This window comes from Primulina tabacum, chromosome 10 (assembly GCF_025594145.1).
Source record: "Primulina tabacum isolate GXHZ01 chromosome 10, ASM2559414v2, whole genome shotgun sequence".
NCBI classification, from domain to species: domain Eukaryota; kingdom Viridiplantae; phylum Streptophyta; class Magnoliopsida; order Lamiales; family Gesneriaceae; genus Primulina; species Primulina tabacum.
The window spans coordinates 16952876-16980157 of NC_134559.1; the positions used below are offsets into that span (position 1 = coordinate 16952876).

General features: G+C 38.0%; 2 protein-coding genes, 8 non-coding genes and 2 pseudogenes across 10 annotated transcripts; 10 read left to right on the top strand and 2 right to left on the bottom strand.

Moving 5' to 3' along the window:
* Positions 1-856: 856 nt before the first annotated feature.
* Positions 857-7825, bottom strand: LOC142504955 (uncharacterized). Its single transcript, XM_075617791.1, has 3 exons — positions 7448-7825; positions 2142-2275; positions 857-1352 (listed from the first exon to the last, which is right to left on the bottom strand). Exons 1-3 carry the CDS (start codon positions 7823-7825, stop codon positions 857-859), a joined length of 1008 nt encoding a protein of 335 aa, XP_075473906.1.
* A 45-nt stretch (positions 7826-7870) lies between these two features.
* Positions 7871-9937, bottom strand: LOC142504956 (uncharacterized). Its single transcript, XM_075617792.1, has 3 exons — positions 9637-9937; positions 8966-9108; positions 7871-8878 (listed from the first exon to the last, which is right to left on the bottom strand). The coding sequence occupies exons 1-3, from the start codon at positions 9935-9937 to the stop codon at positions 7871-7873; spliced, it is 1452 nt and encodes a 483-aa protein (XP_075473907.1).
* Positions 9938-10465: 528 nt separating this feature from the next.
* LOC142513001 (small nucleolar RNA R71) lies at positions 10466-10571 on the top strand. Its single transcript, XR_012808971.1, has one exon. It is a non-coding gene; the product is annotated as a small nucleolar RNA R71 (small nucleolar RNA).
* A 9342-nt stretch (positions 10572-19913) lies between these two features.
* Positions 19914-20042, top strand: LOC142515539 (5S ribosomal RNA; annotated as a pseudogene).
* Positions 20043-20724: 682 nt separating this feature from the next.
* LOC142515280 (5S ribosomal RNA) lies at positions 20725-20843 on the top strand. The gene has a single exon (XR_012811134.1). It is a non-coding gene; the product is annotated as a 5S ribosomal RNA (ribosomal RNA).
* Positions 20844-20914: 71 nt separating this feature from the next.
* Positions 20915-21036, top strand: LOC142512770 (5S ribosomal RNA; annotated as a pseudogene).
* A 612-nt stretch (positions 21037-21648) lies between these two features.
* LOC142508457 (5S ribosomal RNA) lies at positions 21649-21767 on the top strand. The gene has a single exon (XR_012806668.1). It is a non-coding gene; the product is annotated as a 5S ribosomal RNA (ribosomal RNA).
* Positions 21768-22456: 689 nt separating this feature from the next.
* On the top strand, positions 22457-22575 carry LOC142513499 (5S ribosomal RNA). The gene has a single exon (XR_012809442.1). It is a non-coding gene; the product is annotated as a 5S ribosomal RNA (ribosomal RNA).
* A 683-nt stretch (positions 22576-23258) lies between these two features.
* On the top strand, positions 23259-23377 carry LOC142513690 (5S ribosomal RNA). The gene has a single exon (XR_012809622.1). It is a non-coding gene; the product is annotated as a 5S ribosomal RNA (ribosomal RNA).
* A 683-nt stretch (positions 23378-24060) lies between these two features.
* On the top strand, positions 24061-24178 carry LOC142516632 (5S ribosomal RNA). Its single transcript, XR_012812417.1, has one exon. It is a non-coding gene; the product is annotated as a 5S ribosomal RNA (ribosomal RNA).
* Positions 24179-24854: 676 nt separating this feature from the next.
* LOC142509118 (5S ribosomal RNA) lies at positions 24855-24973 on the top strand. The gene has a single exon (XR_012807306.1). It is a non-coding gene; the product is annotated as a 5S ribosomal RNA (ribosomal RNA).
* Positions 24974-25656: 683 nt separating this feature from the next.
* Positions 25657-25775, top strand: LOC142515225 (5S ribosomal RNA). Its single transcript, XR_012811082.1, has one exon. It is a non-coding gene; the product is annotated as a 5S ribosomal RNA (ribosomal RNA).
* Positions 25776-27282: the final 1507 nt, after the last annotated feature.

Genomic DNA, 27282 nt, shown 5'->3' on the forward strand with positions numbered 1-27282 from the left:
TAAAATTCACGCACAAGCGGAACCACCGCGGTCTTAGGTGGAGCACAAAAAGATTTCCATCCCCAGTTCGTAAAAGCCCGCACCAAACCTAAGGATCTAGAGGATAAATCAAACCCCCGCTCCGGAATGGGGCGCCTATTAACTTTGGCATGTTCATATCTATTTCCTCTTTCTTTATTGACATATTTACCTCTAGTACCAGACGATGAGGAAGAAGAGGCGTGTGTTACCTTTGATTTCTTTGGAGCCATGTAAGAATGTGGGTGTGGAGAGATGCCAAGGCCAATATGCTTAGCTTTTCAAAATTTGAAAAAGAACGCAGTCACCGACAGCTTGAGTGATATGGGATTGTATGAACTTAAGTGCCTGCAAATCAAGAGGGGAAGATTGAAGGTGAAGGGAAAATTTATCAGAGATTTTCGGTGTGGGGAGAAATTGTGGGCGCGCAGAATGAAAAAGAGAACGAAAGGGGACGGTTTTATAACGCGGCGCGCTGGGGCAGTAAAGTTTGACCGCCCTAGCGCGCTGCATTCTGGTGAAAATAAAAGGGGTCACGCTGGGGCGGTATAGTTTTACCGCCCTAGCGCGATGCCCACTGTCCCCAGCGTGCCACGGAGTCGTGCTGGGGCGGTAGAGTAATGCCACCCTACCGCAATGCCCACTATCCCTAGTGTGCCAGGGAGTCGCGCTGGGTGGTAGAGTAATACCGCCCTAGCGCAAGTTCCTCGGGTTTTTTAAATTTTCTTTTAAATTAAGTAAAATATATAAATAAAATAACAAAATCGAATTAATTGCAAGATAAAGGGAAGAGAGGTAGTTCTCAATTTATAGTCGAGGGCTTCACTGTCGGTCAGTTTTAGTTTGGATTGTCTTGGAACTGGGTGATTACAAGTTGTGGCTCAATTATGCCACCCATGTAGTGCTTCAGTCGCTGGGCATTGACCGTAAATGTCACATCCTTTCCATCTTGCAGTTCCACAGCTCCCGATGGGTAAAATTTAGAAATAACGAATGGACAAGGCAATCGCGACTTCAATTTTTCGGGAAATAGTCGCAACCGAGAGTTGTAGAGCAGGACATTTTCAACTTCCTTGAATTCCCTTTCGATGATTCTCCTGTCATGAGCCCTCTTTGTCTTCTCCTTGTATGATAATGCGAGATCATATGCCAGATTTTGGAATTCTTCGAACTGATCCAATTGAAGTAGATGTTGTTCACCTACATCAGTAAAGTTAAAGTTTAGTGCTTTTGTTGCCCAATATGCCCGATGCTCTAACTCTACAGGTAGATGACATGCTTTACCAAACAATAACCTATATGGTGTAGTGCCTTTAGGTATTTTGAAAGCAGTCCTATATGCCCAAAGAGCATCATCTAACCTCACTGACCTAGTCTTTCCGACTTATGCCTACCACTTTTTCAAAAATCCGCTTGATCTCTCGGTTCGACTCTTCCACTTGACCACTCGTCTGGGGTGATAGGGGGTAGAAATCTTATGTGTGACACCGTATTTGCTCAAAAGTTTTTTAAAGATTTTGTTGCAAAAATGGGTGCCACCATAACTAATGATTGCTCGTGGTGTCCTAAACCTGTTAAAAATATTTTTCTTTAGAAATTTCAGGACCACTTGAGCATCATTAGTGGCATATGCTTGTGCCTCTACCCACTTAGACTCATAGTCAACCGCCACCAAAATATATTTTTTCGTGAATGAACTGGGAAACTGTCCCATGAAGTCTATCCCCCACACATAAAAAACCTCACACTCAAGAATATTATTTAATGGCATTTCATGACAGTAAGAGATGTTACCTATCTGCTGGCATTTATCACAGGTAAGCACATAAGAACGAGCATCTTTAAATAGAGTTGGCCAATAGAATCCACATTCAAGTACCTTAGATGTCGTCCTTGTTGGTCCAAAATGACCACCTACCTCACGGTCATGGCAATGGTTAAGAATTTTACCAAACTCCTCCTCTGCAACACACCTTCTTATCATGGAATCTGCACAAATCTTAAACAAAAATGGTTCCTCCCAAAAATAATGTTTCACGTCAGAGAAGAATTTCTTTCGTTGGTGAAACGATAGATTTGGTGGTGGTGTGCCTATGAGAAGGAAGTTAGAAAAATTTGCATACCAAGGACAATGTTTCACCTCAAATAGCTGCTCATCAGGAAACCAATCATTAATAGCATGATCGACACTATCATTACTGATAAATTCTAATCGAGACAAGTGATCCGCTATTACATTCTCAACACCCTTCTTATCCTTTATTTGTAGATCAAATTCTTGTAACAATAAAATCCACCTAAGTAGGCGTGGCTTTGCATCTTTCTTAGCAAGTAAATATTTAAGTGCAGAGTGGTCTGTGTAAACAATGACATTGGATAAAACAAGATATGAATGAAATTTATCAAGCGCGAATACTACTGCAAGTAATTCCTTTTCAGTGGTTGCATAATTCAATTCAACCTCATCTAAGGTTTTACTTGCGTATTATATCGTATGTGATAAGTGCAATTTATTGTAATTTTATTACTTATTTTTAACTTGGAATTTTTTGATTCTTGAGCAGGTTTTATGTGATTTGTTTTTGTTTTTGTTGTTGTAGTTTGGAAGCTTAGAATGAGAGTTTGGAGTAGTAAAGTGTTGGGAAAGTGCAAAAGATTAAAAAAAATACAGAAGCAGAAGCGCACCCGCGCTTATACAAGCAACGCACCCGCAGTGAAGCAGTGCACCCGCGCTTATACAAGCAACGCACCCGCAGTGAAGCAGTGCACCCGCGCTTATACAAGCACCGCACCTGCGCTCGCACACCAGAACCAACACCGCACCCGCGGTGTCCTCTTGACCGCATCCGCACTCCTTGAAAAACAGAATCCGGAAAATCTGTATTTTTTTGTGCTGCGCATGAAAGTCCAAGATATTGGTGTGCTGCGAATTGAGGCTTGTCTGGACTATAAAAGGACAACATTTACTTACCATCTAGGGTATTGGGGAGCCAAGGGAAGAATGGAGGCTGCTGCTAGAAGATTGAAGACTCAATTCATCAAGTTCTTTTGGGAAATCTGCTGCACATTTCCGGGGATGGAATCAGCACTTCAAACTCTTGTTCTTTTCTTCTTTCTTTTATTTTTCATTCGATATGTCTTGTTTTAGAAGTATATTTTGTTGTTTTACTTGTGTTATCATGAACTAATTTTAATTTCTAGAGGAAAGATGGAACAAAACTAGAACCAATGTGTTGGATTTTATGAACTAAGCTATTTAGGTTTTTCTTATTGTTCATTTGTATTATTCTAATCTTAATGCTTTCAATTTATTGGCCATAATTTGAATGATTTATATGTTTACAATTTATCACTCAAAAGACGAAATTATAAGCAAGAAAAGGGAAAAATACATCAATGGTATTTATAGAGTTCGGGAGTTCCTATAATGCTATCGAAGCTCATAGAGAATCTAATGCTTGATGTGTTTTTTGATTGTAGACTGTTGATGGGAACGTTGCAATCTATTTTTAGATAACTAATATCTACTTAACACTCGGGAGAGGGAGTAGATAATTATAGGATTCTTGGCTAATGAATAAGAAGGATTTTTATAACATAGCTACAAGAAATTACACATAGTGGACAGTTACGTGAAATCGGACCTCTAGATCTTTTATTCCATTGTTAATTGTTATAAATTGGTGTTACGTTTAAATCCATTTTCAATCTAATTATTCTTGCAACCAAATCTTTTAATTGAATTTTCTAAATAAAGTCGAGATTATTTTAATCACAAGCACTAATATACATTTATATACATACTCCTCGTGGGAGCGACACTTGTATTCAAAAATACATTTTACTATAATTTGACGTCGTGCGCTTGCGAGCAATCAAGAAAACACGCAACAAGTTTTTGGATCAAGCCTATGGACAATCGATAAACACTTCCATTGAGTACGAATCTTGATCAACTTTACACACACTTCATTGCATCAAATATTTATTGGGTACTCCTTTCTTGAATGAATATTGTCTTGAACCCAATTTTTACCGAAAAAGACCTCTTGATTGTGTTTGTAAAAATTGAAATCAATTGAGAATGTTTTGAAACATGAGTTGAAGAGATTAGAAGTTAAGAAAATTAACTGATTGCATGATTATATCCGGATGAAAAATTGGTTGAATTGATTTGAATTGTGAATGCATGAAGAGTTGGTTAAATTATCTTGAGGCCAAGTTCTTTAAAATATTTCATGACTTGTTTGTTCGTGTTGTTTTGTTTTGCTCGGGACTAGCAAAATCTTAAGTTTGGGGGAGTTTGATAAGTGCAATTTATTGTACTTTTATTACTTATTTTTAACTTGGAATTGTGTGATTCTTGAGCAGGTTTTATGTGATTTGTTGTTATTTTTGTTGTTGTAGTTTGGACATTTAGAAAGAGAGTTTGGAGTAGTAAAGTATTGAATTGGAAAGTGCAAAAGATAAAAAAAATACAGAAGCAGCAGCGCCCCCGCGCTTATACAAGCACCGCACCCGCAGTGAAGCAGTGAACCCGCGCTAAAATCCAGACCGCACCTGCGCTCGCACACCAGAACCAACACCGCACCCGCGGTGTCCTCTTGACCGCATCCGCACTCCTTGAAAAACAAAATCCGGAAAATCTGTATTTTTTTGTGCTGCGCATGAAAGTCCAAGATATTGGTGTGCTACGAATTGAGGCTTGTCTAGACTATAAAAGGACATCATTTACTTACCATCTAGGGTATTGGGGAGCCAAGGGAAGAGTGGAGGCTGCTGCTAGAAGATTGAAGACTGAAGTTCATCAAGTTCTTTTGGGAAATCTGCTGCACATCTCCGGGACGGAATCAGCACTTCAAACTCTTGTTGTAAGTTCTTCTTTCTTTTATTTTTCATTCGATATGTCTAGTTTTAGAAGTATATTTTGTTGTTTTACTTGTGTTATCATGAACTAATTTTAATTTCTAGAGGAAAGATGGAACAAAACTAGAAACCATGTGTTGGATTTTATGAACTAAGTTATTTAAGTTTTTCTTTTTGTTCATTTGTATTATTCTAATATTAATGCTTTAAATTTATTGGTCATAATTTGAATGATTTATATGTTTACAATTTATCACTCGGAAGAGGAAATTATAAACAAGAAAAGGGAAAAATACATCAATGGTATTTATAGAGTTCGGGAGTTCCTATAATGCTATCGAAGCTCATAGAGAATCTAATGCTTGATGTGTTTTTTAATTGTAGACTGTTGATGGGAACGTTGAAATCTATTTTTAGATAACTAATATCGACTTAACACTCGGGAGAGGGAGTAGATAATTATAGGATTCTTGGCTAATGAATAAGAAGGATTTTTATAACATAGCTACAAGAAATTACACATGGTGGACAGTTACGTGAAATCGGACCTCTAGATCTTTTATTCCATTGTTAATTGTTATAAATTTGTGTTACGTTTAAATCCATTTTCAATCTAATTATTCTTGCAACCAAATCTTTTAATTGAATTTTCTAAATAAAGTCGAGATTATTTTAATCACAAGCACTAATATATATTTATATACATACTCCTCGTGGGAGCGACACTTGTACTCAAAAATACATTTTACTATAATTTGACGTCGTGCGCTTGCGAGCAATCAAGAAAACACGCAACAAGTTTTTGGATCAAGCCTATGGACAATCGATAAACACTTCCATTGAGTACGAATCTTGATCAACTTTACACACACTTCATTGCATCAAATATTTATTGGGTACTCCTTTCTTGAATGAATATTGCTTCGAACCCAATTTTTACCGTAAAAGACCTCTTTGATTGTGTTTGTAAAAATTGAAATCAATTGAGAATGTTTTGAAACATGAGTTGAAGAGATTAGAAGTTAAGAAAATTAACTGATTGCATGATTATATCCGGATGAAAAATTGGTTGAATTGATTTGAATTGTGAATGCATGAAGGGTTGGTTAAATTATCTTGAGGCCAAGTTCTTTAAAATATTTCATGACTTTCTTTGTTCATGTTGTTTTGTTTTGCTCGGGACTAGCAAAATCCTAAGTTTGGGGGAGTTTGATAAGTGCAATTTATTGTACTTTTATTACTTATTTTTAACTTGGAATTGTGTGATTCTTGAGCAGGTTTTATGTGATTTGTTGTTGTTTTTGTTGTTGTAGTTTGGACGCTTAGAAAGAGAGTTTGGAATAGTAAAGTGTTGAATTGAAAAGTGCAAAAGATAAAAAAAATACAGAAGCAGCAGCGCACCCGCGCTTATACAAGCACCGCACCCGCAGTGAAGCAGTGAACCCGCGCTAAAATCCAGACCGCACCGGCGCTCGCACACCAGAACCAACACCGCACCCGCGGTGTCCTCTTGACCGCACCATCACCCCTTGAAAAACAGAATCCGGAAAATCTGTATTTTTGTGTGCTGCGCATGAAAGTCCAAGATATTGGTGTGCTACGAATTGAGGCTTGTTTAGACTATAAAAGGACATCATTTACCTACCATCTAAGATATTAGGGAGCCAAGGGAAGAGTGGAGGCTGCTGCTAGAAGATTGAAGACTCAAGTTCATCAAGTTCTTTTGGAAAATCTGCTGCACATCTCCGGGGACGGAATCAGCCCTTCAAACTCTTGTTGTAAGTTCTTCTTTCTTTTATTTTCATTTGATATGTCTTGTTTTAGAACTATATTTTGTTGTTTTACTTGTGTTATCATGAACTAATTTTAATTTCTAGAGGAAAGATGGAACAAAACTAGAAACCATGTGTTGGATTTTATGAACTAAGCTATTTAAGTTTTTCTTATTGTTCATTTGTATTATTCTAATATTAATGCTTTAAATTTGTTGGTCATAATTTGAATGATTTATATGTTTACAATTTATCACTCGGAAGAGGAAATTATAAACAAGAAAAGGGAAAAATACATCAATGGTATTTATAGAGTTCGGGAGTTCCTATAATGCTATCGAAGCTCATAGAGAATCTAATGCTTGATGTGTTTTTTGATTGTAGCTTGTTGATGGGAACGTTGAAATCTATTTTTAGATAACTAATATCGACTTAACACTCGGGAGAGGGAGTAGATAATTATAGGATTCTTGGCTAATGAATAAGAAGGATTTTTATAACATAACACATGGTGGACAGTTGCGTGAAATCGGACCTCTAGATATTTTATTCCATTGTTAATTGTTATAAATTGGTGTTATGTTTAAATCCATTTTCAATATAATTATTGCAACCAAATCTTTTAATTGAATTTTCGAAATAAAGTCGAGAGTATTTTAATCACAAGCACTAATATACTTTATATACATACTCCTCGTGGGATCGACACTTGTACTCAAAAATATATTTTACTATAATTTGACGTTGTGCGCTTGCGACCAATCAAGAAAACACGCAACAGTATAAAATACCTTGTTTTTCTGCTGGACAAGAACAACACCAACCGCAGTATCGCTGGCATCGCACAGGACCTCGAAGGGTAGATCCCAATCCGGTGCCACCAAAACAGGAGCTGTCACCAAGCGCTCCTTTAAATCCTCGTATGCCTGCAGACAGTAAGAGTTAAAATCAAACGGCACATCTTTCATTAGTAAAGAAGATAGAGGTTTGGCAATTTTTGAAAAGTCTTTAATAAAACGTAGATAAAAGCCGGCGTGGCCTAGAAAACTTCTAACTCCCTTTATGGATGTCGGAGGTGGTAAGTTCTTGATAACTTCTACTTTTGCCTTATCCACCTCTATTCCATGCTCTGATATTTTGTTCCCCAATACTATGCCTTCTTGTACCATAAAATGGCACTTTCCCCAATTCAGCACCAAGTTTGTCTCCTCGCATCACATCAACACCACCTTCAAATTCTGCAAACAGTCATCAAAAGAAGAGCCAAATATCGAGAAGTCATCCGTAAATATCTCAAGGAAAGTTTCTATCATGTCATGAAATATAGCGGTTATGCATCGGTGAGAAGTAGCAGGGACATTACACAAACCAAAAGGCATCCGTCTAAAAGCAAAAGTTCCATAAGGACAAGTGAAAGTTGTTTTCTCTTGGTCCTCGGGCGCAATCATGATTTTGTTATACCCTGAATACCCATCCAAAAAACAATAAAACTCATGACCCGCTAACCTTTCAAGAATTTGATCAATGAAGGGCAGTGGAAAGTGATCTTTACGGGTAGCGTCATTTAATTTCCTATAATCAATGCACACACACCATCCCGTAACTTTCCTAGTGGATATTAATTCATTTTGTTCATTTGTGATAACAGTAATCCCATCCTTTTTCGGCACACATTGAACAAGACTTACCCATGCACTATCAGATATAGGATAGATAATACATGCATCAAGGAGTTTTATAGTTTCTGTTTTTACTACCTCTTGCATCTTTGGATTCAATCTTCTCTGAGGTTGCACAAGGGGTGAGTACTTTTCTTCTATTAATTTCTTGTGCATACAGACTGATGGATTGATCCCTTTGATATCCGCCACTTTCCATGCAAATGCACTATTGTGCGCTTTCAAGACTTTCAGCAGTTTGTCCTCCATCACATCTGTCAAATAAGAAGAAATAATCACAGGGAGTTTATTATTCTCACCTAGATAGACGTATTTCAGATGTGGAGGTAATGGCTTGAGCTCCAGAGTTGGTGGCTCCTCTAGGCTTGGCTTCGGAGGGATCAAGTCTCTTCGATCCCCCAAGTCCTCTAATCTCATCCTTATCGACCTCTTCCATTGCTGGTTGGCATTGAGGTATGCCACTATTTCGGCTTTCTCTGCATCCAATTCTTCTTCTCTTAATTCAGTGGTGAGAGTGGATTCCAAAGGGTCTCTAAGAGCATTCTGCACATAGTTAGACACAAGAGAATCAAAAGTATCAATTCTATAACAACTATCAGAATGCAGTGTATGCTAAAATGCATTAAAAACGTCAAAAGTAATCTCCTCTTCTCCCACTCTCAATCTCAACTTCCCTTCCTGCACATCAATTAGAGCCTTGCCAGTTGCAAGGAACGGTCTCCCCAAAATCAAAGGCATCTCCATATCCTCCTCCATGTCGAGAACCACGAAATCTGCAGGAAAAATGAATTTGTACACTTTCATTAGTACATCCTCAATAACTTCTCGTGGGTACTTGACAGATCTGCCTGCCAGCTGTAAAGACATCCTCGTTGGCTTAGGTTTTCCCAATCCAAGTTACCTAAACACAGACGAAGGCATAAGATTAATACTTGCACCCAGATCACACAAAGCTTTATGAAAAACAACATCACCAATCATGCAAGGAATAGAAAAACTCCATGGGTCTTTAAGTTTCGGTGGGATTTTGTTTTGCACCAAAGCAGAGCAATTTTCAGTTAGACTGACCGTCATGTGACCCTCCAATTTTCTCTTTTTTGCTAAGATATCCTTCAAAAGTTTATCATAACTAGGCATTTACATCAAAGCATCGGCAAAAGGAATATTGTAATGGAATTTTTTAAACACAAGATATTTACCGAATTGCGCATCAAGTTTTGCTTTTTTCAATGCTGCAGGGAAAGGAGGTATAACAATTTTTGATTGTGTAGTGGGTGCAGGTGTAGTGTTTGAATATTTACCTTTGGATGTCTCAGACTGTTCATCCGGTACTTGACTTCTTTCTTTTTCCTTGGACTCTAAGATTTTTCCACTCTTAAACTCGATGTCCTGCACTTGCTTTTTTGAATTGGTCCCTGTGTTACTTGGCAAGGTGGCCGGCTCTCTACTTTCTATAATCTTTGCTAACTGTCCAATCTGATTCTCTAGCCCCTTTATCGATGCATCTTGATTTTGGAGTCTAGTTTCGGGAGATAAGATGAAATTAGACATCATCTGCTCCAAATTGGACTTTTCTTCTCTTGGATGGTCAGATCTGTACATTGGTTGTTTCCCATATGGGTGTCCTCCCTGTGGTTGATTCTGACTGTTTTGGCCACCCCATGAGAAGTTGGGATGTTGACTCCATCCAGGATTGTACGTGTTCGAATACGGATCATTCCTTGGACGGTTTTAGACTCCCACTTGATTCAGTGGTGCCCCTTCTTGCACATAGAAGGGATTGACATCTTGACAGTCCTTCACAAAGTGTTCACCTCCACACTTATCACAGAATATCTCTTGGAGACGCATAGCCATGCCACCCATATTCAAGCCGTCCAATTTCCTGTTCAAGACATCAAGTTGTGCAGTAATAGCAGAAAGGTCAGTTACCTGGTGAACTCCTGCACTTCTCCGCTGGTTGTTCCTTTCAGATTGAGGATGATAGCTGCTAGCAGCCATCTACTCCAATAACTTATATCCTTCCTCAGCAGTTTTTCTCAGTAGGTTTTCGCAAGCAGCAGCATCTATCATAGTACGATTAAGAGTGAGTAAACCATAGTAAAGGTTTGAACGACTAACCCAAGTGGCAATTCGTGATGAGGACATCTTCATAATAGATCTTTGAAACACTCCCATGCCTCATATAAAGACTTCCGCTCGAATTGAGCAAATATGGTTATGTCTACCCGCAGCTTCATGGTCTTAGATGGAGAAAAAATATTTAATGAGAAACGCATTCGCCATGTCCTCCCATGTGGTGATCGAACCTACAGGCAAACAATTTAACCATGCTTTAGCTTTGTTACGTAACGAGAAAGGAAATAAACGCAACCTAACAGCGTCATCAGAAACTCCATTAAATTTAAAGTATCGCAAATTTCAAGGAAATCTGCGATGTGCGTGTTTGGGTCATCTACTGCAGATCCTCAAAATTGGACTGTATTCTGAATCATCTGAATTATGGCTGGCTTGATTTCAAAGTGGTTTGCCCGCACAGTAGGCCTCACAATGCTGGGGCGTGCACCATCCAAAGAAGGCTAGGCATACTCTAGCATCGGTATGCGGCATGGCATCTCAACATGTCTATCTTCATGGTCCTCATGCTCGTGCCTCTCCATCAATTCCTTTAGTCTCTGCTGATCTCTTCTTCTGCGGAAATTTCTTTCAATTTCTGGGTCAAACTGCTCAAGCTCCACGTCAAGTGACTTTGGCATGCACTCGAAAAGATATCGGGAATATAATATGGAGTGTTAGCTCAAGAAAAATAAAACAATTCTAAAGAAAATAACTGAAAATAAAATTGAGAATTAACAGTCCCCGGCAACGGCGCCAAAAACTTGATAGAGCAAACCTTGCACTGTGGAATCCTTAATAAAAATATGATTTTGTATGCTCGAAAATTAAACGTAAGTGCACGATGTCAAATAATAGTATAATGTACGCGAGTACGAGTATCGTTCCACTGGAGACTGTATTTTGCAATTATTATTTCTAGTTATCAAATCTTTAGCAACGAAATTTGGATGGTTGTTCATGACTACTAAAATTAAATAAAACTCAAAGATAAAACTCAAGAATTAAATAATGAGATATAGAATCTAGACCAATTGATTAAATTTCAATGAGAAATGAATTTGTTGTGAATTTCAGTTCACCTATCTCTCGTTAATTAATTAATTAGTTTGATAGTGATTTATGCTTCCGACAGAATTTCCTATTCAATTGAACATGCCTTCTTAAGCTATGTCAAACTAATTTTACTCAGTGATGTAATTAAATGTCTTTAATTATTTATCAAGAGTGAATTGCATATAGATCTATGAAATCCCCTAGTTTTCGACTCTTAGGACTATAATTATCGACATGTATCCAATTTAATATTTCTATGTAAATTGTAGATTCACGGACTATACTAGTCGATCCTATGACAAGCTATTCTCTCGAACTCACTCACAATATGAGAATATTATTAAAGTTAGCTATGCTTTAATAATCGTAATAAAAACAGTAGTATACTCAAGAAAAAATTAACAATTGAAATACGAATTAACTAAATCAGTTTCGGGATAGGATCCCCTTAAATCCCAACAAATATTGTTGTTTAGCTACTCGAATTCATAGTGAAAATAAACAACACAAGGTTTAAACGATAAAAACTAAATAAGAAATACTAGAAAAGACAAGATCTGCGAAGAATTGTGCCCGGAAATCTTCGAATCTTCAACTCCAAGCTTTTCTCCTTCTCTAGACTCCTTGGCTGCTGAATGAATGATAATTTTCGTGCCTAGGGTTCTTCTTTCTTTAGCCTTCCACCTTCAAAGTTGAATAAAATCTAAATAGGAAATTTTCCTTTTTTGATTCACGCAGGGCCGGTCAAGTTTCGCCTCCCCAGCGCGCGATCTTCGGTACCTATGGTTTCTTCTGCAGCCTCTCGCGTTAAGGCTGCGAATTTTGACCGCCCTAGCGCGAGGTTTTCTGCTTGGCACTCGTTTTATTTGCTGCACTCGCGGACATCTTTTGTTCCCAGCCTTCTCTTTCAGTTGATTTTTCTCCATTTTTCTGCACATTAAAATAACTTCAGTGAGCGATGATCAAATGCAATAAAATAGGAAGAAATAGACAGAATGCAGACTCCATATAACATAGAACGATGCAACAACTCACACAATGCATTAAAACACGTAAATATTACTTCTATCTCCATACATCTCCTTTTCTCGTCTATCACATCATATTATCGTTTTAAAACACATTTGTATGAAAAGCATGAAGTTCTTATGAATATTTTCGTAATATGGCATGCACATGGGGTAAACTTGTGATTCTATGATTAAAATTCATGATTTTATGTGTTCAAGAGGGCTGCCATGCTTAGGATATGATCAATCCTTGTTTCTACATGAGTTAAGGGTTCTAAACACACACACAAAATGCTGCAATCAAGAACTGAACAGGCTGGAAGCCATCTGGAGTCACGACGATCATGGGGGCTCGGTTTTGATCATGGGGGCTTGGCTCGGTCTTGTCTCTGGGCCAAGGCTAGCCAAGGATGTGGTTGGCTCGAGGGAAGAGTCCTTGCCACACTAGGACTCGTACATCAGGAGCTGGGAGGAGTCCTAACCAACAAGGACGCCAACCCGAAATGTACATGGGAGTCGCGCACTTGCAGCAGCGCAAGGGGCTCAGGGCCTCGGACAGGGGACTCGGGCTGGCTAGGTCAAGGGGTTAGGGTCCTAGGAAGGTGTTTGAGAGGCTGGTTCAGAGGATGGGCTCGTTGGTCAGGTCCTAGACACACAAACGCGGAGTCCATGCGCTTGATAACTCTCGGCCGCAGCTTGCACTAGGGAGTGTGGCTTCGGGTTCGAGCTAGGGGTCAAGTTGGTTGGGTCTTTGGGTCAATAGAAGGTTTGGGAAGGGGTTGGCTTGTGATGGTTCGAGCTTGGCTTGATGGAATCACAAGTTGGCTCAAGGGTTAACAAGCATGTTCGAACCTTGGGTTTTGTTTTTAGAAAATAAATTGAAACATGGCTCACGGGGGTCGAGTCATGGTTCACGAGGGCCAAATAATTATTAAAAGTTTAATTTTTAAATTTAGGAATTTTAATTTTAAATCTTTTCTAAACTTTTTTAATATAATTGTTATTATTAATAACCATAATTTTATAACCCATATCAGAAAAAGTAGGGGAATTAGATTTTCTATTTTTAACAGAATAACTTTTTTGCAATCGAGAAGTACTGGATTCAGGAAGATCAACCTTATATTCTGGTTGAGATATATTATCATTAGTCTTTTGAAGACGAGATATACTAATCTTTTCAAAATCAGATATGGAAAAGTAAAATTTCTACTTTCTTCTGAGAATTTAATTCGTAAATGTCTTTGGGATGAGAATTTTATTTCAACATCACCATCTACATATTGAACTATACTCTCTAGTTTTCTAGATTCGTCTTTAATAGTAGGAGCAATATTCTCCATCTTCCAGATTTCTGGTAAAGTAACTTGATTCCAATTTATTGTTTTAGGAATCATGATATTACTTTTATTAATATCAGTTATAAAGAGTGTAGTTTCACCTCTTTTTGAACTAATTTGATTAGTATTAATTCTAAAATTAGAAATAGTGGAATTCGTTACTTTATAACAAATTCTATATAATAGAACAACATTTTCTGTTCCATCTATCATATCAAAGCCTTCAGTCTTTATATTTAATTGAGGGCTTTCATATTATTTGGATCTGAAAGAGAGATCGAAAAATTAGAAAAACAACTAAAATGTATTGGTCCTTCACATAATGAGGGCTCTACTATTCCTAATAAGGAATCTTCAAATTTGTTATGCCTTTGATCTCGTACTAAAATTAAGGCCGAAGTATTTAAATCTAATCTGGTGAGAGGTTTTAAACCTACTTGAATCATAACCAGATGCATAAATCTATAAGATCTCTTATGAAAATTTATAAGATTTTGAGATAATAGACTAAAAGAATCATAACCTCCTTTTAGAGGGATAGCTTCTTCAATAGTTTTAATTATATAATCGGATTTAAAATTAAATCCATTAGATTTATATATCTTCGTATTAGAAGATATTGGTAATTTCCAGTTTTGAATATTTTTCTCGAAATTTTCAGAAATAGTTAATTCTTTATTTTTAGTATTACTACTTGAAGATTTATTCTTGGTAAAAGATCGTATTATTTTATCCATTCAAGAATTTAGTAGATACGGTCAAGGATTTACCCTTTCCTTACCCTTTGGCTTTACAAGATTTATGGAACCCGATTTGTAGAGCTACTGTCTTCTTTAGTAAAATAAAAGAATATGATATATTACAAGAATAAACCTTTATTCCAGTTTTAGCTGGCTTTGATACCACTAACAAGTGAGGCTATAAGGCTTTTACAACAAACAACTACCTTAATAAAGGTTTAAAATAAAAATTGATCTTCAAATCTTCAACTTTAAGCAGCGAGTTGTGAACCCTGCTTCTCGTATGCCTTTAAAGTTATTTTGGATCTTTCCAAATGTGGATAAACAAACCACTGTTTATAAACTAGATTTATCTCTGGATCTTTTAATCATTTTCAAGAACTTCAATTTGAGTTTTTATTAATTTAATTTTCTTTTTTAAAATTAAAAGATAATTTTGAATTTTTTATTGATAATAATTGTTACTTTTGAGTACCATTTTTGAGAAATAATCTGATCAATTTTATTTATCCATACCATTTGATTTATTTCGTGATTATTATCATCTTTAGGTAAAATATCTTCTTCTTCTTCATCAGAAATAGAATCTTTTTCCCAAATATGATTATTATTAATACTAAGAGTATTTACTCTTTCTTTTAAATATTTTATTTCTGATTTTATCTGATCTATTTCTCCTTTTAATTCGGAGATAGTAGGTTCTCTATCTTTTTGTTTAGCTTTTTCTAATATTTTATTATAAAAATATAATTCATGTTCTTGTACAGTATTTTGTACAAGTTTAATAGGCTTATGATTTGCCATATTCAAATAATGTTCTATAGCTTTTCTTTTTTCTATGGGATCTTTTATTTGATCTATAAGATCTAAAATGAAAGTTTCTTCATTTGATATAACATTTATTTCTAATCCCATAAAATTTATGAGACATGTATCACAATCGCAATCTAGATCACATATTTTATGTTCTGATATTTCAGAATCATTGTCTGAACTATTATTAGAATATTCAGAGAATTCATTATCAATGATATTGATATAAAAATCTTTTTGTTTTAAATTTTCATCTTTATTAAGAAGAATATTTATCAATGATTCTTTTAAATCATTGTTTATATTAAGATTATTAATATTTTTCTTGACATAACACTTATTAGCCTTATGTCCAATTTTTCCACATTTCCAGCATACTGAAACTTTAGTAGAATCATTTTTATAGGTTTTTTAAACCTTTTCTCAGAGAAGTTTTTTTAGATTTTTCTTTATCTTTTAGATAATGTTTCTTCTTTTTAAAGGGAAATCTTTTTCTTTTCTTATCTCTTTTAGGATATTGTATTGGTTGAAAACCTATTTGCTCGCAAAAGTCACCAATAATATTTCGGTTTTCTTCTTTTTGCATATCAAGTTGTCTTTTTAACTTGATATCATTGCAAAGAGTTATACCTTCTGCAGTTATTTCTGCAGATAAATCTCCATAAGTAAGAATACTCCAATCTATAGAGTTTGTTGGAGATTTAGATTTTAATCTATTTTTAACTCTTTCAGCAAAAAGAACTGGAAGTCCAGAAATAAATTTTTCTTTCCAGAATTTTGCATTGCAATCATTTCTGGTTAAAACTTTTGTCATAAACACATCTTTATACCATCTGAATTCAGATAATGTTGGACATCTCAAATTCATTAATTGTTCTTGAGATCTATCTAATTGAAGTTCATGTGCTCCAATAAAATTAGATAGAATAGTATAAATAAGTGTATTAACCGCATCAAACTCTTCTCTTCCATTTAGATCAATTATAGAAGAGTTAAGAATTTTATTCTTTACATCTTTTGAAAGATAAAAATCGCACCAACCTTGAAGTTGACCGGTAAAGCCAGTAATAATGGCTTGAGCAATATGCCTATCATTATTACCTTTTATTTTTGCGGCAGAAGAATGTATTAACATTTGTTTAATAACAGTTTTAATCTAGTATTCAGACTTTCCATGTATGTTTCATTCAGTAATAGCTTCACCATTAAACTGAACGTAATCTTTCTTTTCTTCAATTTGAAGATCTATAGGTGTTGTCTTTTTATAAAAAGGTTTTACAATTGATACTTTATGCATTTTATTAATCTGTATTTCATCTTCAGACGAACTTGAAGAATTTTCAAGTTGTTCGTCTTTGGTAATTACCGAAAAAGAACCTTTTTCTTTTATATTTATTTTTTGTAATCGATCTATTAGACCTTTCATAAAATCTTCATCTTTTTTAGAACTTAAAAGAAATTTTTCTTGCTTAAGATTAGGGGGAGGTTCTATCATTAAAGCTTTAGAACTTTCACCTCTAGAAATTTCTTGTTTGGATTTTGACAAAATCTCTTCTATTCTTGTAGTTTGATTTCTTAAAGAATGTAAAGTCATATTAGTAAAATTATTTTGCTGAATTATATGGTCAAAATTACCATTTCCTACTTCATATTTTATAGGAACAACATATATTTCTTTATTGCCTTTTTTAATTTGTAAAGTAGTAAATGGAGGATGAATCTCAAAAGATTCTTCTCCTGTTTCATGAACATATAATTTATATGTTGATTCAAGAGTATTTATAAAAGACTCATCTGTAAAATTTGGAAATAATTTATTTCTTGCTGGAAAATAGAATTTTTCCATCCATTTGAAAAAATCTAAATTTAATTTAATTTCTTCAACCAATTCAGTATATCTTGAAGAATATAGATTTTGTTGTTTTAAATTTAAACAACTTAAAAACCATTTTTTCTTATTTATATTTTTAATCTTTTCTGATTAAAATAGTAGTGGCGAATTTGATTTCAAATTTTTCTTTAGCCATTTTTTGGAGTCCATATTCTCATCGTATGATCCAGGGAACATTATAATTTATGGCAAATATGTTCTGAGATGTAGATGAGGGTCTGCAGTAGCGGCTCCCCCAAACTGGTTCTGTTGAGCCATGTTTATCAATACGGGCTTGAGCTCAAAGTTGTTTGCATTAATAGTCCCTCGTGCTATGCCCGAATAATGAGCATTTAATACCGGCCTAAAATGTTCTCTGACGGGTATTGCAGGGGGAGGATTTTCATTATCTATGTTGTCAGCCATTGCTTGAATCTCGTCTCTTCTCGCCTTTCTTAATCTTCTTATGGTTCTTTCGATCTCGGGATCAAAGATAAGCAAGTCAAGATTTTGCGATCTTCGCATGCACTGTCAAACAAAGATAAGAAAAAAATCAAATTTTTTAATGTAATACAATTAAAACAACCCTAAATTAAAATCAAGACTAATTGATAACAATACAAATATAAATTTAAAATAAACACTCCCCGGCAACGGCACCCAAAACTTGTTGCGTATTTTCTTGATTGCTCGCAAGCGCACGACGTCAAGTTATAGTAAAATATATTTTTGAGTACAAGTGTCGATCCCACGAGGAGTATGTATATAAATGTATATTAGTTCTTGTGATTAAAAATATTCTCGACTTTATTTAGAATAATCAATTAAAAGATTTGGTTGCAAGAATAATTAAATTGAAAAGGGATTTAAATGTAACACCAAATTGTAACAAATAGCAATGGAATAAAAGATCTAGATGTCCGATTTCATGCAACTATCCACCATGTGTAATTTCTTGTAGCTATGTTATAAAAATCTTTCTTATTCATTAGCCAAGAATCCTATAATTATCTACTCCCTCTCCCGAGTGTTAAGTATATATTAGTTATCTAAAAATAGATTGCAACGTTCCCATCAACAATCTACAATTAAATAACGCATCAAGCACTAGATTCTCTATGGGCTTCGATAGCATTATAGGAACTCCCGAACTCTATAAATACCATTGATTTATTTTTCCCTTTTCTTGTTTATAATTTCCTCTTCCGAGTGATAAATTGTAAACATATAAATCATTCAAATTATGGCCAATAAATTGAAAGCATTAAGATTAGAACAATACAAATGAACAATAAGAAAAACTTAAATAGCTTAGTTCATAAATTCCAACACATGGTTTCTAGTTTTGTTCCATCTTTCCTATAGAAATAAAAATTAGTTCATAATATCACAAGTAAAACAACAAAACATAGTTCTAAAACAAGACATATCAAATGAAAAATAAAAGAAAGAAGATCTTAGAACAAGAGTTAGAAGTGCTGATTCCGTCCCCGGAGATGTGCAGCAGATTTCCCAAAAGAACTTGATGAACTTGATTCTTCAAATCTTCTAGCTGCAGGCTCCACTCTTCCCTTGGCTCCCCAATGCCCTAGATGTTAAGTAAATGATGTAATTTATAGTCCCAGACAAGCCTCAATCCGCAGCACACCAAAATCTTGGACTTCCATGCGCAGCACAACAAAATACAGATTTTCCGGATTCTGTCTTGCAAGGAGCGCGGGTGCGGTCAATAGGACACCGCGGGTGCGGTGTTGGTTCTGGTGAGCGCGAGCAGGTGTGGTGCATGTATAAGCGCGGGTGCGCTGCTTTACCGCAGGTGCAGGTGTATGTATTAGCGCGGGTGAGCTGCAGCTTCTGTAATTTTGATCTTTTGCACTTTCCAATTCAACACTTTACTACTCCAAACTCTCATTCTAAGCTTCCAAACTACAACAACAAAAACAACAACAAATCACATAAAACCTGCTCAAGAATCACAAAATTCCAAGTTAAAACTAAGTAATAAAAGTACAATAAATTGCACTTATCAATAAGACATGTGAAATCAACGAAGCTCGGGCACTGCCGGATTTGGACAAAATTGTAAGCTAATTTGATTGTAAACGGGCAAACGAACGAGACTCAATACTCCGCAATGAGCTGGCGAGATTTTAGCCGAATTCCTTCTCTAAAACCCTCTAATTTGCAATTTTCCGCTTCTGCTAAGCTTCTGTTTCCTCGAGAAATCAGCTTAGGAAGTTTGAAATTCTATTCTGGTTCCTTTTTATCGTATCTAGGGAATAATAATAGCTTTACATTCGCTATTTTCTTCTTCTTATTTTTTTTTCTAGTTTCTGGGAATATTTAGCGATTTTTGTTGTCGTGAGCCGGTTCTGTACGGAAGGGTATGATGCAGATTACTGTGGAGACGGTTAACTCATTAAAAACAATTATTTCGACTGTTTTATCCATAATTTCCGTAAACGGTCGCGACACGAGGACTTCCCAGGGAGGTTACCCATCCAAACTCTGACATCGTGCCAGAACGCTTAACTTCATGGTTCTGATTGGGCGAGAGCAGTGCCGCGTGTTGTCCATCGCCACCCGTTCCACACGTACTCCAGGGATATAATAATAAACATCCCACTCAATTTCGGGTGCGATCATACCAGCACTAATGCTCCGGATCCCATCAGAACTCCGAAGTTAAGTGTGCTTGGGCGTGCTTGGGCGAGAGCAGTACTAGGATGGGTGACCCCCTGGGAAGTCCTCGTGTTGCACCTTTTTTCGTGTTTTTCTATTTTTGATTATTTGTTGACAGACGATTTTCGGCTAAAGTCATCTGCATCTCGATCAGGACCGGATAAGACATGTGAAATCAATGTAGCTCAGGCACTGTCGGATTCGGAAAAAAATGTAGGCTAATTTGATTGTAAACGGCCAAACGAACGAGACTCGTTACTCCGCAATTAGCTGGCGAGATTTTAGCCAAATTTTTTCTCTAAGACCCTCTAATTTGAGATTTTCCGCTTCTTTTAAGCTTCCGTTTCCTCGAGAAATCCGCTTAGGAAGTTCGAAATTCGATTCCGGTTCTATTTTATCGTATTCCAGGATAATAATAGCTTTACATTCGCTATTTTCTTCCTCTTATTTTTTTTTCTATTTTCTGGGAACATTTAGCGATTTTTGGTTTCGTAAGCCGGTTTTGTGCGGAAGTGTTTGACGCAGATTACTCTGGAAACGGTTGACTCATTAAAAACAATTATTTCGACTGTTTTATCCATAATTTCCGAAAATAGTCGCGACACGAGGACTTTCCAGGGAGGTCACCCATCCTACCTTGTCATCGCGCCAGAACGCTTAACTTCATGGTTCTGATTGGCCGAGAGAAGTGCCGCGTGTTGTCCATTGCCGCCCGCTCCACACGTACTCGAGGGATATAAGAATAAACATCCCACTCAATGTCGGGTGCGATCATACCAACACTAATGCACCGGATCCCATCAGAACTCTGAAGTGAAGCGTGCTTGGGCGAGAGCAGTACTAGGATGGGTTACCCCTTGGGAAGTCCTCGTGTTGCACCCCTTTTCGTGTTTTTCTATTTTTGATTGCTAGTTGAAAGACGATTTTCGGGTCAAATCATCTGAATCTCGATCGGGTGCAATCATACCAGCACTAATGTACCGGATCCCATCAGAACTCTGAAGTTAAGCGTGCTTGGGCGAGAGCAGTACTAGGATGGGTGACCCCCTGGCTCAAATCATCTGAATCTCGATCAGGACCAGATAAGACATGTGAAATTAACGTCGCTCAGGGCACTGCCGGATTTGGACAAAATTGTAGGCTAATTTGATTGTAAACGGGCAAACAAACGAGACTCATTACTCCTCAATTAGCTGGCGAGATTTTAGCCGAATTCCTTCTCTATGACCCTCTAATTTGCCATTTTTCGCTTAAGTTAAGCTTCTGTTTCCTCGAGAAATCAGCTTAGGAAGTTCGAAATTCGATTCCGGTTCCATTTTATCGGATCCCAGGCATAATAATAGCTTTACATTCGCTATTTTCTTCTTCTTATTTTTTTTTCTATTTTCTGGGAACATTTAGCGATTTTTGTGGTCGTGAGCCGGTTCTGTGCGAAAGGGTTTGACGGAGATTACTCTGGAGACGGTTAACTCATTATAAACAATTATTTCGACTGTTTTATCCATAATTTCCGTAAACGGTCGCGACACGAGGATTCCCAGGGAGGTCACCCATCCTAGCTCTGCCATCGCGCCAAAACGCTTAACTTAATTGTTCTGATTGGGCGAGAGCAGTGCCGCGTGTTGTCCATCGCCGCCCGCTCCACACGTACACGAGGGATATAAGAATAAACATTCCACTCAATGTCGGGTGCGATCATACCAGCACTAATGCACCGGATCCCGTCAGAACTCCGATGTTAGGCGTGCTAGGGCGAGAACAGTACTAGAATGGGTGACCCCTCGGGAAGTCCTCCTGTTGCACCCCTTTTTGTGTTTTTCTATTTTTGATTGATTACTTGTTGACAGACGATTTTCGGCTCAAATCACCTGAATCTCGATCGGGACATGATAAGACATGTGAAATCAACGTAGCTTGGGCACGGCCGGATTTGGACAAAATTGTAAGCTAATTTGATTGTAAACAAGCAAACAAACGAGACTCATTACTCTGCAATGAACTGGAGAGATTTTAGCCGAATTCCTTCTCTAAGATCCTCTAATTTGCAATTTTCCGCTTCTGTTTAGCTTCTGTTTCCCCAAGAAATCCGCTTAGGAAGTTCGAAATTCTATTCCAGTTCCATTTTATTGTATCTCAGGCGTAATAATATATTTACATTCGTTATTTTCTTCTTTTTATTTTTTTTTTCTATTATCTGGGAACATTTAGCGGTTTTTGTTGTCGTGAGCCGGTTCTGTGCGGAAGGGTATGACGCAGATTACTCAGGAGACGGTTAACTCATTAAAAACAATTATTTCGACTTTTTTATCCATAATTTACGTAAAAGGTCGGGATACGAGGACTTCCCAAGGAGGTCACCCATCCTAGCTCTGCCATCGCGCCAGAACGCTTGACTTCATGGTTCTGATCGGGCGAGAGCAGTGTCGCGTGTTGTCCATCGTCACCCGCTCCACAAGTACTCGAGGGATATAAGAATAAACATCCCATTCAATGTCGGGTGCGATCATACCAGCACAAATGCACTGGATCCCATCAGAACTCCGAAGTGAAGCGTGCTTGGGCGAGAGCAGTACTAGGATGGGTGACCCCTTGGGAAGTCCTCGTGTTGCACCCATTTTCGTGTTTTTCTATTTTTGATTACTTGTTTACAGACGATTTTTGGCTCAAATCATCTGAATCTCGATCGGGAAAAGATAAGACATCTGAAATCAATGTAGCTCGGGCACTGCCGGATTTGGACAAAATTGAAGGCTAATTTGATTGTAAATGGGCAAACGAACGAGCCTCATTACTATGCAAAGAGCTGGAGAGATTTTTGCCGAATTCCTTTTCCAAGACCCTCTAATTTGCGATTTTCCGCTTCTGTTAAGCTTCCGTTTCCTCGAGAAATCCGCTTAGGAAGTTCGAAATTCGATTCCGGTTCCATTTTATCGTATCCGAGGCATAATAATAGCTTTACATTCGTTATTTCCTTCTTCTTAATTTTTTTCTATTTTCTGGGAACATTTATCGATTTTTGTTGTCGTGAGCCGGTTCTGTGCGGAAGGGTATGACGCAGATTACTCAGGAGACGGTAAACTCATTAAAAACAATTATTTCCACTGTTTTAGCCATAATTTACGTAAACGGTCGCGACACGAGGACTTCCCAGGAAGGTCACCCATCCGAGCTCTGCCATCGCGCCAGAACGCTTAACTTCATGGTTCTGATTCGGCGAGAGCAGTGCCGCGTGTTGTCCATCGCCGACCGCTCCACACGTACTCGAGGGATATAAGAATAAACGTCACACTCAATGTCGGGTGCGATCATACCAGCACTAATGCACCGGATCCCATCAGAACTCCGAAGTTAAGCGTGCTTGGGCAAGAGCAGTACTAGGTTGGGTGACCCCCTGGGAAGTCATTGTGTTGCACCCTTTTTCGTGTTTTTCTATTTTTGATTACTTGTTGACAGACGATTTTCGGGTCAAATAATCTGAATCTCAACCGGGACCAGATAAGACATGTGAAATCAATGAGCTCGGGCACTGCCGTATTTGAACAAAATTGTAGGCTAATTTGATTGTAAACAGGCAAACGAACGAGACTCATTACTGCGCAATGAGCTGGAGAGATTATAACCGAATTTCTTCTCTAAGACCCTCTAATTTGCGATTTTCCGCTTCTGTTAATCTTCCATTTCCTCGAGAAATCCGCTTAGGAAGTTCGAAATTCGATTCCGGTTCCATTTTATTGTATCATAGGCAAAATAAGAGCTTTACATTCGCTATTTTCTTCTTCTTATTTTTTTTTCTATTTTTTGGGAACATTTAGCGATTTTTGTTGTCGTGAGCCGGTTCTGTGCGGAAAGGTATGATGCAGATTACTTCGGAGACGGTTAAGTCATTAAAAACAATTATTTCGACTGTTTTATCCATAATTTACGTAAACGGTCGGGATACGAGGACTTTCCAGGGAGGTCACCCATCCTAGCTCTGCCATCGCGCCAGAACACTTAACTTCATGGTTTTGATTGGGCGAGTGCTCTACCGCGTGTTGTCCATCGCCGCCCGCTCCACACGTACTCGAGGGATATAAGAATAAACATCCCACTCAATGTCGGGTGCGATCATACCAGCTCTAATGCACCGGATCCCATCAGAACTCCGAAGTTAAGCGTGCTTGGGCGAGACCAGTACTAAGATGGGTGACCCTTGGAAAGTCCTCGTGTTGCACCCCTTTTCGTGTTTTTCTATTTTTGATTACTTGTTGACAGACGATTTTCGGCTCAAATCATCTAAATCTCGACCGGGACCAGATAAGACATGTGAAATCATTGTAGCTCATGCATTGTCGGATTTGGACAAAATTGTAGCCTAATTTGATTGTAAACGGGCAAACGAACAAGACTAGAGCAATGAGCTGGCGAGATTTTAGCCGAATTCCTTCTCTAAGACCTTTTAATTTGCGATTTTCCGCTTCTGTTAAGCTTCCGTTTACTCGAGAGATCCGCTTAGGAAGTTCGAAATTCGATTCCGGTTCCATTTTATCGTATCCAGGGCAAAATAATAGCTTTACATTCGCTATTTTCTTCTTCTTATTTTTTTCTATTTTCTGGGAACATTTAGCGATTTTTGTTGTCGTGAGCCGGTTCTGTGCGGAAGGGTATGACGAAGATTACTCTGAAGACGGTTTACTCATTAAAAACAATTATTTCGATTGTTATATCCATAATTTCCGTAAACGGTCGCGACACGAGGACTACCCAGGCAGGTCACCCATCCTAGCTCTGCCATCGCGCCCGAACGCTTAACTTCATTGTTCTGATTGGGCGAGCGCAGTGCCGCGTGTTGTCCATCGCCGCCAGCTCCACACGTACTCGAGGGATATTAGAATAAACATCCCATTCAATGTCGGGTGCGATCATAACAGCACTAATGCACCGGATCCCATCAGAACTCCAAAGTTAAGCGTGCTTGGACGAGAGCAGTACTAAGATTGGTGACCCCCTGAGAAGTCCTTGTGTTGCTCCCCTTTTCGTGTTTTTCTATTTTTGATTCCTTGTTGACAGACGATTTTCGGCTCAAATCATCTAAATCTCGATCTGTACCAGATAAGACATGAGAAATCAATGTAACTCGGGCACTGCCGGATTTGAACAAAATTGTAGGCTAATTTGATTGTAAACAGGCAAACGAACGAGACTCATTGCTTCGCAATGAGCTGGCGAGATTTTAGCTGAATTCCTTCTCTAAGACCCTTCAATTTGCGATTTTTCGCTTCTGTTAAGCTTCCGTTTCCTCGAGAAATCTGCTTAGGAAGTTCGAAATTTGATTCTGGTTACATTATATCGTATCCCAGCCATAATTTTAGCTTTACATTCGCTATTTTCTTCTTCTTATTTTTTTTCTATTTCCTGGGAACAATTAGCGATTTTTGTTGTCGTGAGCCGGTTCTGTGCGGAAGGGTATGACGCAGATAACTCCGGAGATGGTTAACTCATTAAAAATAATTATTTCGACTGTTTTATCCATAATTTACTTAAAAGGTCGCGACACGAGGACTTCACAGAGAGGTCACCCATCCTAGCTTTGCCATCGCGCCAGAACGCTTAACTTCATGGTTCTTATTGGGCGAGAGCAGTGCCGTGTGTTGTTTATCGCCGCCCGATCCACACGTACTCGAGGGATATAATTATAAACATCCCACTCAATGTCGGGTGCGATCATACCAGCACTAATGCACCGGATCCCATTAGAACTTCGAAGTGAAGCGTGCTTGGGCAAGAGCTGTACTAGGATGGGTGACCCCCTGGGAAGTCCTCGTGTTGCACCCCTTTTCGTGTTTTTCTATTTTTGATTACTTGTTGACAGACGATTTTCGGCTCAAATCATCTGAATCTCCATCGGGACTAGATAAGACATGTGAAATCAACGTAGCTCGGGCACTGCCGTATTTGGACAAAATCTTGGGCTAATTTGATTGTAAACAGGCAAACGAACGAGACTCATTACTCGCCAATTAGCCGGCGAGATTTTAGCCGAATTTCTTCTCTAAGACCCTCTAATTTGCGATTTTCCGCTTCTGTTAAGCTACCGTTTCCTCGAGAAATCCGCTTAGGAAGTTCGAAATTCGATTTCGGTTCCATTTTATCGTATCCCAGGCATAATAATAGCTTTACATTTGCTATTTTATTCTTCTTATTTTTTTTTCTATTTTCTGGGAACATTTAGCGATTTTTGTTGTCGTGAGCCGGTTCTGTGCGGAAGGGTATGACGCAGATTACTCCGGAGACGGTTAACTCAATAAAAACAATTATTTCGACTGTTTTATCCATAATTTATGTAAATGGTCGCGACACGAGGACTTCCAATGGAGGTCAGCCATCCTAGCTCTGCCATCGCGCCCGAACGCTTAACTTCATTGTTCTGATTGGGCGAGCGCAGTGCCGCGTGTTGTCCATCGCCGCCCGCTCCACACGTACTCGAGGGATATAAGAATAAACATCCCACTCAATGTCGGGTGCGATCATACCAGCACTAATTCACCGGATCCCATTAGAACTCCGAAGTTAAGCGTGCTTAGGCGAGAGCAGTACTAGGATGGGTGAGAAAATTGTAGGCTAATTTGATTGTAAACGGGCAAACGAACGAGACTCATTACCCCGCATTGAGCTGGCGAGATTTTAGCTGAATTTCTTTTCTAAGACCCTCTAATTTGCGATTTTTCGCTTCTGTTAAGCTTCCGTTTCCTCGAGAAATCAGCTTAAGAAGTTCGAAATTCGATTCCGGTTCCATTTTATCGTATCCCATGCATAATAATAGCTTTACATTCGCTATTTTCTTCTTATTATTTTTTTCTATTTCCTAAGAACATTTAGAGATTTTTGTTGTCGTGAGCCGGTTCTGTGCGGAAGGGTATGAAGCAGATTACTCCGGAGACGGTTAACTCATTAAAAACAATTATTTCGACTGTTTTAGTCATAATTTACGTAAACGATCGCAACACGATTACTTCCCAGGGAGGTCACCCATCCTAGCTCTGCCATCGCACCAGAACACTTAACTTCATGGTCCTGATTGGGCGAGAGCAGTGCCGCGTGTTGTCGATCGACGCCCGCTCCACACGTACACGAGGAATATAAGAATAAACATCCCACTGAATGTCTGGTACGATCATACCAGCACTAATGCACCGGATCCCATCGGAACTCCGAAGTTAAGCTTGCTTGGACGAGAGCAGTACTAGATATGTGAAATCAATGTAGCTCGGGCACTGCCGGATTTGGACAAAATTGTAGGCTATTTGATTGTAAACAGGCAAACGAACGAGACTCATTACTT

What these genes read in the sequence shown, in the direction of transcription:
- LOC142504955 (XM_075617791.1), bottom strand. Translation starts at nt 7,825, where the DNA reads ATGGTACAAGAAGGCATAGTATTGGGGAACAAAATATCAGAGCATGGA. An exon ending in TTGTCCAGCAGAAAAACAAG is followed by an intron (nt 2,276 to 7,447) that starts GTATTTTATACT and finishes CTACAAATAAAG; the next exon opens with GATAAGAAGGGTGTTGAGAA. An exon ending in GAGGTGAAACATTGTCCTTG is followed by an intron (nt 1,353 to 2,141) that starts GTATGCAAATTT and finishes TTGGGCATATAG; the next exon opens with GACTGCTTTCAAAATACCTA.
- LOC142504956 (XM_075617792.1), bottom strand. Translation starts at nt 9,937, where the DNA reads ATGTACAGATCTGACCATCCAAGAGAAGAAAAGTCCAATTTGGAGCAG. An exon ending in ACAGTCTGAGACATCCAAAG is followed by an intron (nt 9,109 to 9,636) that starts GTAAATATTCAA and finishes TTTTTCCTGCAG; the next exon opens with ATTTCGTGGTTCTCGACATG. An exon ending in AAGAGGAGATTACTTTTGAC is followed by an intron (nt 8,879 to 8,965) that starts GTTTTTAATGCA and finishes AACTATGTGCAG; the next exon opens with AATGCTCTTAGAGACCCTTT.